This window comes from Microplitis demolitor, chromosome 1, assembly GCF_026212275.2.
Source record: "Microplitis demolitor isolate Queensland-Clemson2020A chromosome 1, iyMicDemo2.1a, whole genome shotgun sequence".
Lineage (NCBI taxonomy): Eukaryota > Metazoa > Arthropoda > Insecta > Hymenoptera > Braconidae > Microplitis > Microplitis demolitor.
The window spans coordinates 4,754,127-4,776,660 of NC_068545.1; the positions used below are offsets into that span (position 1 = coordinate 4,754,127).

General features: G+C 28.5%; 1 protein-coding gene across 1 annotated transcript in view; it reads right to left on the bottom strand.

Moving 5' to 3' along the window:
• Positions 1-22,534, bottom strand: part of LOC103575567 (uncharacterized) — a 35,331-nt gene that overhangs the window by 8,763 nt on the left and 4,034 nt on the right. Inside the window, exons 3-7 of the mRNA XM_053738331.1 lie at positions 21,916-22,031; positions 21,563-21,799; positions 17,117-17,268; positions 6,696-6,912; positions 763-924 (exon numbers count right to left, since the gene is read on the bottom strand). Coding sequence (XP_053594306.1) covers positions 763-924; positions 6,696-6,912; positions 17,117-17,268; positions 21,563-21,799; positions 21,916-22,031 — 884 coding nt within the window. The remainder of the gene's footprint in view (positions 1-762; positions 925-6,695; positions 6,913-17,116; positions 17,269-21,562; positions 21,800-21,915; positions 22,032-22,534) is intronic.

Below are 22,534 nucleotides of genomic sequence, written 5' to 3' on the forward strand. Positions count from 1 at the left end.
ATTAATAATAAAATTAAATTACACGAGCATTGTCTCAAATCAAACTGAAATTATTTTTCAAATATATTCGACAGATGATGATTCCGTTTAAATTTTTATTGAATTATGAGAAGAAACTAATATTAAAACGGTATTTTTACTTTCAGATTTATTAATTATTTAAATTTTAAATTGATATTGATAATTCTTCTCTGAATAGTTGAAATAAAAATACAATAAAATTTGAAATGTCAAAGACCAATCACTTATAGCTATTTGACACATTCATTTTTTGAACTTTACTTAAATTATAAAATCACCAGATAAATCTCATCTTCAACCTTATAATGGGTAAAATATATTTTTAAACTATTTTTCAGCTCTATAATAATGTTATATTTCGTGATGTGACGTATGACTGATATTTGTTTTTTACAATTTAAAAATTCAAAATTTTTCTGTCCTCTGTTCTGCTTGACTTCGCCTCGGTCAACAATTACATGTGATCTGTGACTTTTCTTCTGTTACTGGCCTAGGTATATAATATACTATTTCACCAAATCTGCACCTGATAGTTTGAACTTTGCTCTCTGTTTATGGAAAGAATGGCGCATGCTTCAATTTGTATCATTTGTTTTCTCACAATATAAAAGAACGATTTTCTTCCCTATAAGCGGGGCGGGAATGTAACGTCTCGATGCAAGTATGGTGAAAAATATTAAAAAAGCTATTCCTCTAGATATTATAAGAACTGTTATAATAAACTATATAAATATAAATTACCTGTTTCATCCACTCTTTTTCACTTTGTTCAATAACATGAGCATACGTATTACCCATCATAGCAATCAACATATTGAGTAATAAAATAGGTACAAGTACCATAAAAATAGCAAATACTGTTTTGCTAACATTTGGATATGTTGTGTCACTTAAATCTGAGTACTGAAAGATCAAAAAAAATTTATATATAATTAATTACAGTGACAATTATTTCGAAAAAGTGATGAATAAAATTCAACAAATAACAAAATATGCCGATAAATAAATATATTAATATCAGTTAAGGGGTATTCCAGTCTAGAAATTTGAAAAAGTCGAAAAAAATTTTTTTTTTCATAATCCGATAGTTTAGATATTAAAAAATATCTCCCTAAAAAGATTTTTTAAAATTGAGCGGACGACTGCAACTTTAAACGCGTTTTTCTCAAAACTACTTTTTTCGATGCAGTCGCCACAATATCTCAAGTTCTAATCAGCCGATTTACTTGAAATTTGGCATGAATATACTTTAAATATCTCTCTATCGCATAAACCAACAAAAAATGAAAATTTGAAATTTTTAACATTTTTAAAAAATTCGAGAAAGTTAAAAAATCAGTGAAAAAATCGACCTCTATTTTTGAGTTGCCGCCTTTTTATGAAAAAAAAATTTTTTTTTTTCATTTTTTGTTGGTTCATGCGAATGCGACATTCGTACTGGTCAAGAATCCATCATTGCTTTTTTTTTCATGTGACCAAGGGTAGAAATCATGGCGACGAGGACACGCCCCCTCCCCCCTCAACTTTAAGGACGCATAACTTAATAAAAAAATTTTTTTTTTTTTTAAATTAATTTTGTGTTTTCTTCAAATATAAATAAACAAATCATGAAAAAATGGATGTTGAAAATATCAAATGTTTTTTTTTTATCAATTGGCAAAAAACGCTCGAAATTCGGGCCTCTAGATTAGAATGCCCCCTTAAGATTTTGAATTTTTTTTTTTAAGCTAAGAGCTTAATTTATTTATTCAAATAAAAGAATTAAGTTGATAAAGTTTATTTGTTTGTAAAACCGTTAGCTTAAATGTCAAATGCGTCAAGTTGTCATAACATCATATATAAATATAATCCCGTAGGTAAAGACCTTATTCTTGAGGCGTCGTGTTACCCGTGGTGTCGGTTTAACCGGATCGCGGAACCGAGCAATATTTCGAACGGACGGGCGATATTTCATCGGTTCGCGTCTAGTCGTCGACCCGTGACTAGCTCGATCGTAATACCGAAAGCTCACGCGGACTAATAAAATTTTTCTTTCATTTCGCGCCAGGAAGTTTGGATGTTAGCGTCAGTTTCACCTTACTAAATCTTCCGCATGAGAAATTTCTTTTTTATTAAATTAACGAGAAAAAAAAATTTAAATAAAACTTTATTTATAACACTACTGCGTACTAAAATCTAAAACTTTTTTTTTCAGAACTTGGAAATATATTTTATATGTTTTTTGGTTTTTCTTAACAAAACAGTATACATTTTATATATAAAAAAAAAAAAAAAAATTGATAAATTGGAAGTAAAAAGATTAAAATATAGAATTTACATAAATATACACTGATAGAAAAATTTATTAAATATTAATAAATATTTTTTGGAATAAAAGTACATTTATTAACAGTTAATAAATTATTGTTGGAGTGAATGTCTTTTTTTACGGTCCGCAGTGAAGATCATTCATAAACAAATAACGCTATAACCCTTCTTAATAAAGATATGATACTGAATACTGAATATAAACATATATTTTTGTGTCGAATTTTAAATAAAAAAATGTTTAAAGTGGCCCATAAAGTTTTTTAAAAATTGATTGAAATGAATGTGTTGGTAAATTCATGGTGTCTATGAGTCAGTACAATGAAACGAATAAGATTAAAGTCTTCATACATATCGGAAACCTTTAAACTTATTAATATAAAAATAATTATCATTTTAGTTAAATAGTTTTTCTTATTTTTCTGTAGAGCATGATATAACTGATTTAGATACTCCGAAAGAATCATAGAAAATAGTAGAGATGAAATGAAATTCATGTTACACCAAGCAGAGTTCATGTTGTTTCTCGTCGTGACTTAATTTAAGATATATTTATATAAATACTAATTTACTATCATACATGTTATAATTTTTGCATATTTGCTGTTGAAAAAAAAGAAAAAAATTTTAATGAAAGGAATATCAATTATAAATATTATTAATTTACATTTTAAATTTTTTCGATTTATATTACCCTAATAATTATCACCGCGAAAAAAAAACTGTAATTTATTACAACAATTTTTTTATGATTAATTTCATTTTCTTTATTTTTTCTGTAAGAAAACTATAAATCTCATCTAATTAAATGCTATTATTTATTGAAGTTCTGAGGTTACAACAAGTGTCAAAGTACACGGAGAGAAAATTATGGTAACAATTACAATATATTATGGGAATGGTTCCCATACTGCATGGTAACCGGTTTTTTTCAAATGTTGATTATGGGAACGGCACCCATATATATTATGGTAATCATTCCTATAATTATGGGTATAATTCCCATATGGTATCGGAATAGTTCCTATGGAATCATGGTAATCGTTACCATGTAACTATGATAATGGTTACCATAATAATATGGTAATAATTCCCATACATGATGGTAATCATTACCATAATATTATGATAACCATTACCATAATGTTATGGTAACGATTACCATAATATTATGGTAATGGTTGCCATAATATTATGGTAATGGTTGCCATAATATTATGGTAATGGTTACCATGATATTATAGTAACCATTACCATAATATTATGGTAATTGTTACCATAATATTTAGAAATTATAATAAATTTTTTTTTTGTAATAAGCGTTTTTTTTGTATACTTAAAATTTGGTAATATACAAAAAAAAACGCTTCTTACAAAAAAAAAAAATTATTATAATTTCTAAATATTACGGTAACAATTACCATGATATTATGGTAACTATTCCCATAATATTATGGTAATCGTTACCATAATATTATAGGAATAGTTACCATAATATATAGGGCTTAATCCCATATACACTTAGGAACCATTACAATGTGCTTATAGGATCAGTTACTATTTGCTTGTGGGAACTGTTCCTATGAGTATGGTAATCATTACCATGATTCTTTCACATGCGATATGGGAACTGTTACCATAATGATAGGAATTGTTCCCATACTTATGAAAACTTTTCCCAGAAAGTATGGGTCTATATCCCATAATCCTAAGTAATCATTACCATAAGAGTATGGGATGATATTTCATAAACGTACTAGGAACAGTTACCATAATTTTCTCTCCGTGTAAAGCTTTCATGCTCACTTTTTATTCAACTATCTTAATAAATGATTTATTAACAGTTAATAATTATTTATTAACAATTAACGAATATTTATTAATAGTTAATAAATTGTCTATAACAAATGATTTATTAACTGTTAATAAATATTTATTAAATCATCTAATGTTAAAAAATCATTTATTAACAATTAATAAGGCTTATTAAATTTTAAAAAAATCCTTCTATCAGTGTATATTTTAATAGCATTAAATATGATCAAGCTTAATATTTAAAAAAAGATTTTAACACCCGCTTTTGTGTTTTTATCCTTCCAATAATTTTAAAAGATGGTAAATATTAAAATGCCGATACATTTATTATTTTAATCTACAATAACTAAATCTGTTTTGCCTCCTCTATTTTTTATTAAAATACATATTTTATTGTTTTTATAATTACCAGAATAACTAAATAAAAAAATATGAGTTTTCGCAGTAAATCTGTTTGATAACGATGCGTTAAATACACATTAAAATTATCAAGTATATTTCCAACGATATGTAGAGGTCAGTTACGGGTAATGACTAATTCATTTCATTGATTATTTGTTTTATTGTTTGAGTTGTTTCAATATTTGTTAATAACCATTGTGTTTATGTTTCGCATTATACTCTATATATACCACACCATGCATTATAAACAATGACTTTAATTTAATTTAAATTTAATTATAAACAAATTGAAATTGTCCATTTATTTATAATTATTTATATACTTGTTCAGTTGACAAAGGTGATTATTTTTTTATTAATAAGCGAATTTTTATATAAAACAGCTATCACGAGTATTAATAATTACAAAAATAAATAATAATGACAATTAGAGTATTAAAAAAAAATGCCTCGAAGAGCTCGAAACTCTATTCCTGACAATATTTTCGAGCTCAAGGAGCTCGAAATGAGCGGGAAGTTTTGAGGCTGCCCGCAGGGTCAACCAATAGACTGACTTTTTTTTTTTTACGATGATATATTTACTTGGCAACACTGAAATATATATTTGTTGATCACAAATAAATTAAATTATATTTGAAAACACCTTTCTTCAATATGAGTAAATCTAATTTTAAAATACAAGACAGACTGAAGTAAAATATAACACAGTACTCAAGCTACCGGAAGTAAATCGGACAGCATTTTATTTTTAAATCAAAAAAATTTTCCCTCACAATAAATTTTATATCATTGAAATTTCTCATTGAAATCAAAAATAACAAAAACATTTTTAGGTTATAAACAAATTTTATATAAACGGATTAAATGGAAAACACTAGGCGAAATATATCTGAAATATTTTTTTAAAAAATTTTCCTGACTCCTGTTCTACACAAAGAGAAATTTATAGTAACCGTTCCGAGCATTATCATAGTTAGATGGTAACGATTACCATAATTCTATAGGAACTGTTCCGATACTATATGGGAATTATACCCATAATTATAGGAATGGTTACCATAATATATATGGGTGCCGCTCCTACACGGAGAGAAAATTATGGTAACATTTACAATATGTTATGGGAATGGTTCCCATAACGCATGGTAATTAATTTTTTTTAAATGTCGATTATAGGAACTGCATCCATATATATTATTGTAATCATTCCTATAATTCCCATATGGTATCGGAATAGTTCCTATAAAATCATGGTAATCGTTACCATGGAACTATGATAATGGTTACCATAATATTATGGTAATGGTTACCTGATATTTTAGTAACCATTACCATAATATTGTGGTAGTCGTTTCCATAATATTTAGAAATCGTAATAAATTTTTTTTTTGTAATGAGCGTTATTTTGTATATTTAAAATTTTGTAATATACAAAAAAACGGCTTTTTACAAAAAAATAAAATTATTATAATTTTTAAATGTTATAGGAATTATTCCCATGATATTATGGTAACCATCCCCATACCATTATGGTAACTACTCCCATAATATTATGGTAATCGTTACCATAATATCATGGGAATAATTCCCATACATTATGGTAACCATTACTATAATATGATGGTTATGTTTACCATAATATTATAGGAATAGTTACCATAATATATAGGGCTTATTCCCATATACACTTAGGAACCATTACAATGTGGTTATAGGATCGGTTACTATTTACTTATGGGAACTAATTCTATGAGTATGGTAATCATTACTATGATTCTTTCACATGTGATATAGGGACTTTTCTCAGAAAGTATCGGTCTATATCCCATAATACCAAGTAATCATTACCATAACGGTATGGGATAATATTTCATACGCGTACTAGGAACAGTTACCATAAGTTTCTCTCCGTGTATAATCCCATAATTGCAAGTAATTATACTACATCATTATGGGTATGCGACAAATCAATTTCTTGTAAAATAAATAAATCATATTAAATTTTCAACATAATTTTTTTGGAAAGTCAATAAAATTAAAAAAATAAATTTTGTAAAATGTCATCAAATATCCAATACTCTTAAAATAAGAGCACTGTCTTATTTTACCTCAATCTGTCAAAAGTGTTAAAGTATTAATTTTTCCCTTACACTATAGTCTCCAAGAGTAATCTGGAATAACGCCATCCAAGTTGAATGATAAGAGTGAAAAAGTGATGAACTGACACGGGGAAATCCTTTATATAGAAAATGAAATGATTGGGAAAATCCAAAGAGTACGACTGTATAAATAATACCAAAGGTCAGCATGTCGCCTGTTATCATGCTGTAGACCATCGTGACGAACGGTCCAGTTAGCCGTACGGCCCTGTAAAATAGATAAAGGTTCGTAGATTAGTCCCTTAGAGTCATTAATGATGATCGTAACGACCTGTCCTCGTTATTATCATTATCGCAATGTACAATCGTTATCGAGTTGACTCTCGGTCTACTCTCAACTCCCGACTCTGTACCAACTCTGTACTCAACTCTATACTACATTCTCTCTACTACTCTGTTTGCCGCGGATCAATGGACAATCACAACGGTATACACACGCTTTCCTAATCTTGCCTGCTCGAGGTATATCGCATAACGATCCAAACTCAACTGGGGCCATCGAAATATTATACATTCTGCAGTACAGTCCAACACTGTTACACTGTACTGAATCTACCCTTCTATTCATGTTTCTCACTAATATATGTCTACATATAAATATATATATTCTCGAGTATATGCATATCCATATACATTTATGCGGATCCGACGAGATCAAGAGTATATATCCGGGCAAACAGTGCCGTTGCGATTTATGTTAAACGTCCAAATGCTCACCGAATTGATTAATAACTTGCGGCTACTCTCTATGCAGTCTGATTTTATCTACAGTCATTTAATTGATATCTTTTGTCTATTATTTCAGTGTTTATTTATTTATTTATTTATTTATATATATACATGTTTTTGTTTAAATCTTTTGTTGGTATTGTTGCTGCGCTCAAGCATTTATTTTATTGTATGTTTTTTTTTTTTAATTAATAGACTTAAGAGAAAAAAAAATTATTTTTTAATATTTTTTAGTTGAGCTATAATTCAATTAATTGAGAAGGATGAGATGAAGTGAGAAGACTAAAAAATTAATGCATGTGGATTTAAATAAGCAGAGTTACTTTTTTTAATGAGAATTTTAATAAGAATTAAGCTCTATTCAGTATGCAAATTTTTTTTTTTTTTTTACAGCAAAATGAAGCATTTCGATGAAAGTAGATAATTTTTTTTACTTTTTATATTTTATGGAGTTTCGAAAATAATTAGAATTAATTAATTAATTAATAATTGGAGGTGTAGACAATAACTACACGGAGAAAAATTTATAGTAACTGTTCCTAGGACGTTTATGAAATATCATCCCATACTGTTATGGTAATGATTAATTGGGATTATGGGATATAGACCCATACTTTCTGGGAAAAGTTTCCATAAGTATGGAAATAATTCCTATCATTATGGTAACAGTTCCCATATCGCATGTAAAAGAATCATGGTAATAATTACCATACTCATAGAAATAGTTCCCATAAGCAAATAGGAACCAATCCTATAACCACATTGGAACGGTTCCCATAATATTATAGTAACCATTACAATAATTCCATAGGAACTATTCCGATACCATATGGGAATAATTATACCCATAATTATAGGAATGATTACCATAATATATATGGGTGCCATTCCAATAATCAACATTTCAAAAAAACCAGTTACCATGCAGTATGGGAACCATTCCCATGATATTATGGTAATTATTCCCATAATATTATGGTAACTGTTCCTATAATATTATAGTAACCATTACCATAATATTATGGGAACCATTCCCATAATATTATGGTAATTATTCCCAAAATATTATGGTAACTGTTCCCATAATATTATGGTTACTATTCCCATAATATTATGGTATCGATTACCATAATGTTATAGAAACCATTACAATAATTCGATAGGAACTATTCCGATACCATATGGGAATTATATCCATAATTATAGGAATGATTACCATAATATATATATGGGTGCCGTTCCTATAGTCAACATTTCAAAAAAACCAGTTACCATGCAGTATGGGAACCATTCCCATGATATTATGGTAATTATTCCCATAATATTATGGTAACTGTTCCTATAATATTATAGTAACCATTACCATAATATTATGGGAACCATTCCCATAATATTATGGTAATTATTCCCAAAATATTATGGTAACTGTTCCCATAATATTATGGTAACTATTCCCATAATATTATGGTATCGATTACCATAATGTTATAGAAACCATTACAATAATTCGATAGGAACTATTCCGATACCATATGGGAATTATATCCATAATTATAGGAATGATTACCATAATATATATATGGGTGCCGTTCCTATAGTCAACATTTCAAAAAAACCAGTTACCATGCAGTATGGGAACCATTCCCATGATATTATGGTAATTATTCCCATAATATTATGGTAACTGTTCCTATAATATTATAGTAACCATTACCATAATATTATGGGAACCATTCCCATAATATTATGGTAATTATTCCCAAAATATTATGGTAACTGTTCCCATAATATTATGGTTACTATTCCCATAATATTATGGTAACCATTATCATAGTTGCATGGTAACGATTACCATGATTCCATAGGAACTATTCCGATACCATATGGGAATTATACCCATAATTATAGGAATGATTACCATAATATATATATGGGTGCCGTTCCTATAGTCAACATTTCAAAAAAACCAGTTACCATGCAGTATGGGAACCATTCCCATGATATTATGGTAATTATTCCCATAATATTATGGTAACTGTTCCTATAATATTATAGTAACCATTACCATAATATTATGGGAACCATTCCCATAATATTATGGTAATTATTCCCAAAATATTATGGTAACTGTTCCCATAATATTATGGTTACTATTCCCATAATATTATGGTATCGATTACCATAATGTTATAGAAACCATTACAATAATTCGATAGGAACTATTCCGATACCATATGGGAATTATATCCATAATTATAGGAATGATTACCATAATATATATATGGGTGCCGTTCCTATAGTCAACATTTCAAAAAAACCAGTTACCATGCAGTATGGGAACCATTCCCATGATATTATGGTAATTATTCCCATAATATTATGGTAACTGTTCCTATAATATTATAGTAACCATTACCATAATATTATGGGAACCATTCCCATAATATTATGGTAATTATTCCCAAAATATTATGGTAACTGTTCCCATAATATTATGGTAACTATTCCCATAATATTATGGTATCGATTACCATAATGTTATAGAAACCATTACAATAATTCGATAGGAACTATTCCGATACCATATGGGAATTATATCCATAATTATAGGAATGACTACCATAATATATATATGGGTGCCGTTCCTATAGTCAACATTTCAAAAAAACCAGTTACCATGTAGTATGGGAACCATTCCTATAATATTATTGTAATTATTCCCATAATATTATGGTAATTATTACCATAATATTATGGTAACTGTTACTATAATATTATGGTAACTATTCCCATAATATTATGGTATCGATTACCATAATATATATGGGTACCGTTCCTATAATCATCATTTCAAAAAAACCAGTTACCATGCAGTATGGGAACCATTCCCATAATATATTGTAACTATAACCATAATTTTCTCTCCGTGTATAGCAATACACAATTATATTTTTCTACATGGACATTGAGGTAAATAAGGACTTGAGCTGTGCAATTATGACTAAATTAAATTAATTGGTACTGATTAAATATATCGCATACATAAACTTCGAAGGTTTGGAGGTTGTAATATTGGTTTAAAGTTTTTCATTATAGTGAAAACAATAAATATTTGTAGGAAATAAATCAGTTTATTTATGGCTTTTTTAAAAATATTTCTTAATGACAAATAAGTATATTTGGTACAGCTAAATATGATAGTTGATATGCACTTTTTGGTTTTCCAAAATTTTTTTTTGTTTCGTTACTTTCTATCGCGTATTGACCTGATTTGGCTCCGTACAGCATCACCAAAGTTGGTTGAGGTTGAATTTGGGGTCAAAATTTCGACTCAGGAGGTGGAGAAATACGACTTTTAAAAAAAGCCGGTTTATTTTTAAAAAATTTAATCAAATATTTAACAACGCAATTTCGATATTCAATATTAACGTTATTGAATTAAAACAGTCAAATCAAAATTAATTATTAATATACTTAACTGCTCAAGAACAAGATATCATATTTCAATATTACTCCATTATATTTTTTCTGTAACATAATAAGACGATGTCTTTTAACAGATTGCCTGAAACCTGACATGCCCATTAAATCAAAAATAGATATGTTCACTGCAATAAATTATTAATATTAATTGATTAATATGTATATCAAGAATGACACAGACATTCATCGTTGTAGTATTAAAAGAAATATTGTCCAAAATGAAAAAGGTTTTAACTCTGAATACCCTAGTGGATCCGAATTACGGTAAATTACCTATTTTACCGCAAAATACTGCATTTTACTGCGAATTTGTCGCATTTTACGGTAATTTGCGGTAAAAGGTAATTTATGGCCTAAGAAGGTGAATTACGGTAATTTATTACAATTAGTGGTGTTTTTACCGTAACACAGAGAAATTCTTCACTTTACGGTAAAATGTCGTAATTTTACAGTAATCCTGAACGTTTACGATGAAATTCCACAATATTACCGCAAATTTGCTGTAAAATACTGCCCTTTTCTCGTACAATACCGAAAATAACCACGAAATTCCGTAAATTACCGTGAAATGCGCTATTTTACCATAGAATCCGAAATTTGCAATACTACCGTAACTCCTTCCAATACCGTAAATTACGGTAATTTATTGCAATTCGTGGTGTTTTTACTGTAACACAAAGAAATTCTTCACTTTACGGTAAAATGCAGTAATTTTACAGTAATTCTGCACAGTACTACCGTAACTCCTCCTAATACTGTAAACTACGGTAATTTACCGTAGTGCGGATTTGCCAGGGTGACGGTTAATTTTAAATCTACATAAAATAGTACTATATTGCACAAATATTTTTTTATAAGTTATAATAATTATTATTATAAATAATCTCAGTATTTTGTTTTATATTCAGAAGTTACACTGATAGAATGATTTATTTGAGAGTAATAAACTAGATTTATTAAAACTCTTGTAAAAAGCTTCTTTGAGACAAATAAATATTTATTAATAGTTAGCAAATAATTCTTTGGCGAATATTATCGATAGATGGCTGCATAAAATCATATGTAGTTGTATATATTAGCAAGAGACTAACTAGACAGTAGTAAGCGTTGTCACACGGTCATATTTTATATAAAATATAAAAATTATTTTAAATAATTGTTTGTTAATTACTTAATAAACATAATTTCTTTATTATAATATATTCTTCATCTTCTCACTTGAAATAAATTTTTAAAAATATTTTTATTATTTATATTATAAGAGAATTAGGTTATATCTTCAAATACGTTAAATTGCGTCAACTAAATGAATTATTAAATATTAATAAATCATTTATTATACATTAATAAATATTTTTTTGGTGTAAGGAAATACGCTCTAACAAATAATTTGTTGACTGTTAATAAATATTTATTTGAGCCTGTTCATTAATAAACCATTTATTAAATATTAACAAATCTTATTAAATCCAAAGAAATCCTTCTATCAGTGTTTGAAATAATTTAAATAGTTTATTATAGAGTACAATATTTAACCATCCGTACACTCTCGTTAAATAATCTTCGTCTATTTATCAGAATGGGGTTTGCAAGTGATGAAAAAGTAGATGTGAGTTGAAAAGAAGTCTTAGTTAACAAATAATACCACAATGTTTATTTGTCAGCTGTCATTTGGAGCCGATGCACTTAAAAGAGAGTTAAGGGGACGTCAAGTAACAATAAAGGGTTGTCTGAAGTATGGATACAAAAGAAGGGCAGGGGTTAAAGAGAAGGAGTATACACTTAAAGAAGCTACCCGAAGGAACTTTATAGCGTAGGTAGTAAAAAGGGATGCTGGGTCTAGAATTAGAATTGCTTTGCAATTTTAGTTCCACAGACTTACTGTAAATTTACCGCCATTAGTTTAACCGAAAATAAATTCGTTTAATATTTATCAGCGAACTTTTAGTCCTATAAATTTTAATATTTAATCGAATACTATTTTATTGGAAATCGACTATTAAGTAAAAGCTTCGATTATTAATTGACGGGAACTATACTAGTTAGAGACAAGCATTTTATTTAATTTCTTATTATTTGACGCTCATTAATATCTTTAAAAGTTATAAATATTTCCGTCAAAATTTTTTATTTTTTCTTGGAGGGAAAATGTTGATAAAAAAATTAAATAAATTTTTTGTAAAGAAAAATCTTCACTTAGTTATACAGAGTTATGATAGCTTGCACTTGAGTTCGAGAAGGTTAAAGTTCACTTTTGTACAATAGGAAAAACTGCAACCGCGAAATGGAAAATCGTGAAGGTGTACTTAAGTTTTTTTCGCGTGACTCAACTCATACTGCCGATTGATAAAAAAATTTCTAGGCTCTGGTTACCGAGCCTTAGAAGTGTACAGATGTTGAGTAATTTTCCGTTTCGACTTTCTTTAAATCGACAGGGGAAAGTGTCTGCATTGTAATGAGAACTTTAAGCGAATAAAAAAGGGGATGCTATAATTTTATGATAATCATTGCGATTTTAATTTAAAATGAAATAATGAAAGACCTTAATTATTATTACGCTTGACATATAAAGGGTCAATGAGAAGGAGGCCCTAAAAAAAAATACATTTTAACTTCTTCTCAAAATTAATTTTTCACTTTTCTATTGAAAATATAATTCTGATGAATTTTTCTTATTCGAGATAATAATTTTCAAAAATTAATTCTATTGATACAGAATCTATTCTGTGGCTCAATCTTATCGATGTGGAATTTATTTTTAATTATAATTTTGAATAAAGTTTTCAAGTGATTTCAGATTTTAATTTTTTAACTTCCCGCTAAAAAAATTGAAAATTTTAAAAAATTCGGGAGGTTATTAGTTTCGGTCCGATTTTAAAAACCGAATTTCTATCGAATTTTGACGTTTTAAAATTCTAGAAAGCCATTCTGACTAATTTCAAGATGTCCGAGTGTATGTACGTACGTACGTACTTACGTATGTAAATATCTATAACTTTTGAACGCATGAACCAATTTTGATCGTCAAGGTGTTATTCGACGTGATTTGTCAATATCTAAAAACTGAGAAAAGTTGAACTTGAATAGAATGCGTTCGAAGATATTCCAAAAATAAACTTTTTTAAAAAATGCCTGCGTCCAACTTGTCTCGAAGATTTGTCTTGCAGTCATGGACTGAAGTCCCAAGGAGCTCGAAAACGGCAGGAAGTATTGTGGCTGGCTTGCAGGTTCAACTGATAGACCGATTTTTTTTTTTTTTTTTTCAAATTTCAGGTGGCCGAAATTTTCTTATGACTTTTATATTGTCCTTTATCCAGCTCTGTATAAAAATATTTGAAGCCATTCTCTCCCCATTTCTACATATAATTTATAAATTAAACAGAAAAGATATTTCGTAATTGACCTTAACTGGTAAAGTATGACAATGTCCCCAATTTGGCTCATCGTTAGCAGAATAAGGCAAAAAAATAATTTAAAAAAACGATAAAACTCCACAAATTTGTGGTATTTATCTACTCGAATTTTCTAAAGCGTTTATTATTAGTAGCTCATTACGTAATTACATTACATTACGTATTAATGGCTATATTATATTAAAAAGCCCTCTTAACATATTTTCGATTCAAAAGAATTTCTAACATTAACGATAAAATCTGGACATTGACGTCATATTCAATAATTAAAATATTTTCCAATATTTTTCTCATTAAATATTCTCCATTTAATTTTATCATTATAAGAGTAAGTAATAAAAATAAAAAGTATTTGCGAAATGTTTTATTGCAACACCACAAAATAATTTTTCTTTTTTTACGTACATATGCTATGTAGCCTATACTGTATGAGTAAAGTTTCAAATTGAATTAGAGGACTTTAAAAATTTTCTTATCAGCCGGGAAAGTTGGTTGTTAGAGCATGCCGGCGAAGGTACCTATAAAGTTTTGTTTGATATATAATATATATGTATATGTATATATAAGAAGCTTGTGGGCCAATGGGCTGGTCTATTGATATGCCGATCACGCAGAGAGTGTGTGTCACAGCGGTTGGTTTGGCATCCATGATCCATGTACGCGACATCCAACTCTAAACTCAACCCAAATCTATCCTCACTATACTATCTCTATGCTTACAATGTTACAATCATTTTAAGTATCACGGACGCTGTGTAGAGCAAAAGGATGTTAAGTAGGTTTTATATAATTTTTAATGAAATTTATTTTTACATGGCGAGTAGCAAAGTCTGTTTAATTTGTTTTTTTGGAAAATTTTTCTTTGTAAGCGATAAGGAAAACAAAAGAGACTTTGTGAGATAAATTGGGTTACTATATATTTTTAATCAAATTTTTGAATTTTCTGAATTTAGTTTGAATCCCGCCAAAAAACTAATCGATAATAATATTATATTATAGTATATTATATATATATATATATAAGGGATGTCTTTCTGCCCCAAAAAAAAAAAAATATTTTTTTTTCAGTTTCAGCAAAATGTCTATGAATTTGTTCGAAATAAGGCAAAAGTAAAGTGATTTGATAGTTGAAAGCCACAAAAAGCAATAACCGGCTTAGACGGCCTTCTTGCCCCGGTCTCTTCTACACGGAGAGAAAATTATGGTAACAGTTACAATATATTATGGGAATGGTTCCTATACTGCATAGTAACTGGTTTTTTTCAAATGTTGAATATAGGAACGGCACCCATATATATTATGGTAATCATTCCTATAATTATGGGTATAATTCCCATATGGTATCGGAATAGTTCCTATGGAATCATGGTTATCTTTACCATGTAACTATGATAATGGTTACCATAATATTATGGTTATGGTTACCATAATATTATGGTAATAATTCCCATACATTATGGTAATTATTACCATAATATTATGGTAACGATTACCATAATGTATGGGAATTATTACTATAATAGTATGGGAATGGTTACCATAATATGATGGTTATGTTTACCATAATATTATAGGAACAGTTACCATAATATATAGGGCTTATTCCCATACACACTTAGGAATCATTACAATGTAGTTATAGGATCGATTACTATTTGCTTATGGGAACTATTCCTATGAGTATGGTAATCATTACCATGATTCTTTCACATGCGATATGGAAACTGTTACCATAATGATAGGAATTGTTCCCATACTTATGGAAACTTTTCCCAGAAAGTATGGGTCTATATCCCATAATCCCAAGTAATCATTACCATAACAGTATGGGATGATATTTCATAAACGTACTAGGAATAGTTACCATAATTTTCTCTCCGTGTAGTGAATTTAACTAAAAAAATTTTTTTTTTAGCCGCATTCACTCAATTCGTATTACTAATTATTATAATGACATTTATCACTTAAACTCTTGTAAATAATTATACTCATTAAAGTTCAATAAAAAAATATAAAAAAAAAAAAAATTGGTAAACTTTATACAAATATATAAATATATCGTCGATAATAAATATGGCGATTTGTTCATAGTCGTTAGGATAAATTATAAATCGATGATGTTTGATCGCGTTGTCGTTTTGTCGCGGTAAAGGGCCTAAAATCATCGAGGCATTAATCATTCCTCTGGGAATGTGGCCGGATGTAATTCGAGAGGGTTCTCACTACACACTATACCGATCGACGCCACATGGCTCGTTGGCTGGCCGAGTGAATTATTAATCGATGATGCTTTATCATGCTAGTGATAGTCGAGTTGAGTTGAGTTGAGAGAGAATGGAATGGAAGAGAGTATCGGGGCAGTATTATATGCGAGAATGAGAGTAGGGTGATATGAGGGAGTAGAGAATTGAGAGTAGAGAGTTGAATGTAGAGGTAACTCCTTCATCTGTACAAGTGTACTTAACTTGTCTGGTTTATGACAACAAATAATTAACAACAGTACTATATTTTATCACTCATTTATGATGTATGTATTGTTAATAATTACTTAGACTTTTGTTTAATTTTAATCATGAAAAAATAAATTGTTTAAGTTGCAGAGTGTAAAATGTAGACTGCAAAGTGACTGCTACTTCTATGAACAACCAGATCATGAAAAATTGGCTATTAATTGCTCGTCAATTGAAACCAAAGACAAGTCAACTTTCCAATCAATTGACGTCAATTGTCTGAAAATTTATGAGAGTTTATTTGCCTATACCAATAGTAAAATGATTAAAAACGAACCCAGCGAAGAACATCAATAAAAACCATGAACCCGGAACTGCGACTACCAGAATAGCATCTTCTAAATGACGGTCTCCAGCAAGACGACAGGGGATACACGCGAGGATCAATATATTACTGATGAGGAATATAAATTTTGCTGGTTCATGACTCTGTGAACAGAAATATTTTAGTATACATAAATACTTTTTCATATTTATATCCTAACAAAAATATAGTAAAAATTTTTGCGATAAAATAAAACACAATATTTTTATACCTTTTTTAAAATTTAATTTTTATGGGAGAGTCGGGTAAAATTTTAAAGCTGAAGAAAAATTCGCTACTCGGAGAGAAAATTTTGGTAACCGTTTCTCGTACGGTTGTAACCTATTATCCCATACCGTTATGGTAATAATTACTGGAAATTATAGGATACACGCCTATAACTTCTGGAAAAGTTTTCGTAACTATGGAACATTTCTTATAATTATAGTAAACGTTCCTGATCTAATGGAAACTGAATTATGGTAGTAATTACCATACCCATAAAAATGGTTCCCACAGTGAAATAGTAATAATTCCTTGATTCATATAAGAACAGTTTCTAGGTGCGTTTGGGAATAAACCATATATATTATGGTAACCATGCCCATACTACTATGGTAAACGTTACCATATATTGTAGTAAAGATTACCATAATAGCATGGTAACGATTTCCATAATGACAGGAACTATTCCAATATCGTATGGGAACACAGCCCATATAGATAGGAATGATTACCATAATTTGTATGGGTGCCATTTCTTCAATCGATATTAAAACAAAAACTTTAACCATACGATATGGGAACCATTCCCATAATGTATTGTAATCGTTACCGTCAATTTTTTCAGCGCATGAATGCTGAAAACGCGAATTCTACTTTTGGGGTATGCATTTGTAGAAATGAGGTACATTTTTAGTTTTGAAATTTTTTTTCGTTTTAAGCAATATAGGGTAACTTTGAAAAAATATTTGTAATTTCCCGCGATGAAAATTCATGATTTTCGAAAAATTTCGGAAGTTATTGTTTCCATTCCGATTTTCGAAAATAGACTTTTTATTAGATGTCGGTGTTTTTAAATCCTAGGATCTAATTTTGACTATTTTCATGTGATGTCCGTGTGTGTGTGTGTGTGTGTGGAGGGGGGGGGGGTTCTATAAGTTTTACTCTAACTAACCAATTTGAATGGTTCGTATCCCACACGGAAAAAGATACTCTCTAAAAACGAATTAGTGGAAATTAAGTGACAATCACTATTTGAATTAGTGACATACTTTTCACTAGCAAACAGTGAATAGTCACTATTTTCACTATTTCAAATTTAAAAGAGTATATCCAGGAATGTATGCCGGCAAAATAACATATATACAACCATACTAAAGATATAAGCTGTATATATACTATTTTGTCGAGATATATTTTTTCGTGCGAGATGATAATCGAAGAATTTGTCAGCTGTCAACTTTCCTAAAAATTTCAGACCATTCGATCAAGTAGACTTGAAAATATATGAGAAATATGCAAAAAAAAAATTTTTCAGTTCTTATAATATTATATTCAGATTATAATTTTAAAGTAAGTGTCAAAACAAAATTAATTCAATTATTTCGAATAGTAATAATTAATTAGCTAAGAAATTTTAATTGAATATTAATTGTTTTTTTTTTTAAATTATACATTAATTTAAATATATAAGAATGTAAATCAAAGTGTCTGTAACTGAGAGAGTCATTTTCCATTTGGACATTAAAATTTGAAATTCACTCATATATAATTACCACAGTTATGAATGACAGGTTATTTATTCAAATAATTATCTTATTAAATGTCCATTTTTTTTTTTTTTTTTTTTTTTTTAATAAAATAGAATAATTGACTTTAATAGCATTTAAAAGGTCTAAATTTAAAGTGCCTCTGTACCCGGTACTCTGTTTTGCTTTTAAACGAGCGAATTGTAAAAAAATGATCAGTAATTTAATAATTTCATAACTCTTTGATTATAATCACTGATAAAAGGATGTCGTTATTATTATTAATCAAAATGTTTATTCCATCAATTACTTAATAAAAAATATAGTTATGAATATTTCATAAATTTTAACGTTACAATTTAATGTCGTAAATATTTTTTAACAGTGAGTAGATTTTAGATAAAAAATATTTTGTAGAACGAAAAAAATAAATTTTCCACCCGGGTCAAAAATAAAATTTGAATCAAGAGCTCGAAAATAGTCGAAGTTTTAAGGCTGGCCCGCAGGGTCATCTGGTTTTCAGATATTTTTATTCTAAAAGACTTAATCCACTTTCAAGCTCATAATAAATAAATGAAAACTGACTACTAATAATTTTATCTTATAAATTTTTAAAAAATAATTGACATAATTAGGTCGATGGTCTTCTTTCCGAATAATCAGATATGAAAAATTTAATTTCGTTGATAAAAAATTTAATACGCCAGAATTTTTTTCTTACAGCTCTTTTATTTCGAGACTGAGACCTTGTTAATTATTAATATAAGCCGACATTAAAAATAAATTATTTACAATGTAATATATAAAAAAAAATATATATAAAGTCATAATTAATAATAATAAGCCTGATAAATTTAATAAAAAAAATTGATGTTGTATTAAATTTTATTGACATGGCTATAATATTATACACGTTTTATATAATGCAAAATAACTTGTTGAAAAATAAATAATAAAAAAAAAAGGACGTAAATATCGAGTATCCGTATTCACGTTTATTTTATAAAATCGATTAAATGTCTTCAGCGTTATTAAATTCTTTGACAAGTTTTTAAATTATACAACAACAAAAAAAAAAAAAAAAATTTACTACTTTCTTCTCATGAAAAAATATGTCAAATTATTTTTATAACCATTTTTTTTTTCTATTCATAGAAGCTCTGAATAAAACAACTTGTTTGCTTTTATCCATGTAATAAATAATTTAAGCAGCTACAAATTAAAAAAGAAACCAATAAAATTGTGATTACTTTTGAATATTAGTTAAGAGTGGGGGGGGGGGCAAAACAGGGTATCCCCAAAATTTTTTTTTTTGTCTAATTACTATAAATCCGATATATTTGCGCATTTTTAGCCTTGCGCATTACACCTGAGGCAAAATGGACCAGCTGAAAATTCTGAAAAATTATTCTTTTATATTATTAACCTCAAATTAAAAAAAAAATTAAGTATATTAATCCATTTTTCAAATTTTCTATAGCTGGAGCCACTAAATTTGGCCGCTAAAAATAATCGAAAATAATATTTTATTTTTTAATTGATAAAATATTTTAAATAATACAAAATAATCTGTAATGCAAAAAATAAAAAAAACACGTTTTTTGGGTTCAAAATAATGACAAGTAAGAAATATAGAATTTTTTTTTTTTTTTAATTAAATAACAATTAGTGATTAAGCTAATTGAGGGAAAACAATTTATTACACCTAAAAAAAATTTTTTTGAGTATTGTAAAACCAAAAATAGTTGTCAAGAGAAAAACATACATTCGTGATGATGAAAACAATTTAAAAAAAAAAATTTATCCTTTTTCGGAGGAGGGCTTCTCTGTCCTACAAAAAAATTTTTTTTCTGCCTTCGTATCCACCAATGATGTGAAATGTAATTTTTGTTTATGGATATTACACATAAAAAATTTAATTTAACGAAATTTGATTAACTTTCAGAAAATTTTTTTTTCAACTTTTTTAAAGGGTACCCCATTTTTCCCGCCGAAATTCAAAATTTTATTTTTTAAGCTAAAAATTTTGTTTATTTACCTTGAATATCATTAAAAACAAAAAGATTTATCGTATTTTAGTCCTCGAAAACTTAGTATTTCCTTAAGTACCCCTTTTGCCCCCTCCCTCTCCCCTATATTTGAAATAAAAGATAAGATAATGATATTGATGACGTAACGCGATAAATCGTGCAATCGACATAACAACTAGTCTTGTAAGGAATAAAAAAGTCTAACCAATGTTATACTAGGATCGTTAATCCTCGTCTACTATTTTTATTTGAAACATTTCATGGAACCTCTTGACTTCTCACTGACTCAGAGCAATTGATCTTACGTCGTTCGTCGCGATTCGCTCGGCTGGTTGGATTGATTGAGCGCAGTTTGTTTTCGTGACACGTAAAAAAGAATTCTCAAGACAAGTATTCAAGATATAGTGAAAAAAAAAAAAAAAAAAAAAAAAAGCTTTTGCGAAACTTAGTCCGCAAAGTCAGCACACAAATTCTAATACACATCAAATTTTATACAATACTTTTTTTATCCCTACCCTCACCCCACTTCCTCGCCGACACAAAAGAATAAAATAAAAAAATTTTTGAATAAAGTGAAGGATGCAGGAAAAGTTCAAAAGCTTGAATAATAAAATTTAAAATAAAATAAAATTTCTTACCAATTGCTTGAGGAAAGATATAAGACCAATGTTTACGACTTCACCACCAAGTTGGAGTAAAATGTAACTCAAGACACCCAACACAGTGATGCATTCGGCAATAGTACGACCTATATCTGTCCACTCTTCTGGCCATCCCATTAAGTCGGCATCGATCTCGGCTGGACGCAGATAAACGGCCAAGGATAGAGATGTTAGATGAAATACAAGAATAATTAAACGTTTCAGGAACTGTAACTGTTTCATTAAAGTCTATTACTATTTATATTAAGGTATTTACATTCATTTGAATACTTATATTTTTTTTAATTTTATTTATTTGGTAATTTTTTAATTAATTATGATTGACGTACACGAGCGAAGGTTTTCCATTTTTCCTCGAGTAATCGCTGAATGATACCACCATCCAACATGTCTAAATGTTCTTCTTTGGTACCGTTAAGAATTATGAACAGAGCCGAGTTCCAATCTGAAATATTTGTTATTTTTAGGGCAGTAGAGTGTAATAATTAATTTCGGAAAAGTTCTTGAGCAAGAACTGTTAACGGAAATCGGAATTTTAACAGATCTCTAAAATGTCTTATATTTCATTCCTTAGAGTCAATGTTATAGAGAAGTTCCGATAATAGTCTATTTCGTTCCGGAAAAATTTCAAAAAAGTTCCGCATGGAACTTCTAAACATGAGACAGATTGGAACTTCGAATGGAAATTTTTTGAAACGTTAGTAATTTTAATGTTAAAAAAAAATTTCTTTGAGCAAATTTAAAGTCAAAAAAGGACGTTTTTTTTATATTCGCTCCAAAGGTTCAACTTTTATTTTTGTTCTATAAAAAATTCAAAAGTAGTGATTTTTTCGAATGTTTTTGGAACGTCTTTTTTAGTCTATAAAAAAATCAAAAGAGGTGATTCTAGAACTTTTTTGGAATGTCCATAAAAAATTTCAAACAAGTTCCAAGATGTCCTTTTTTTAC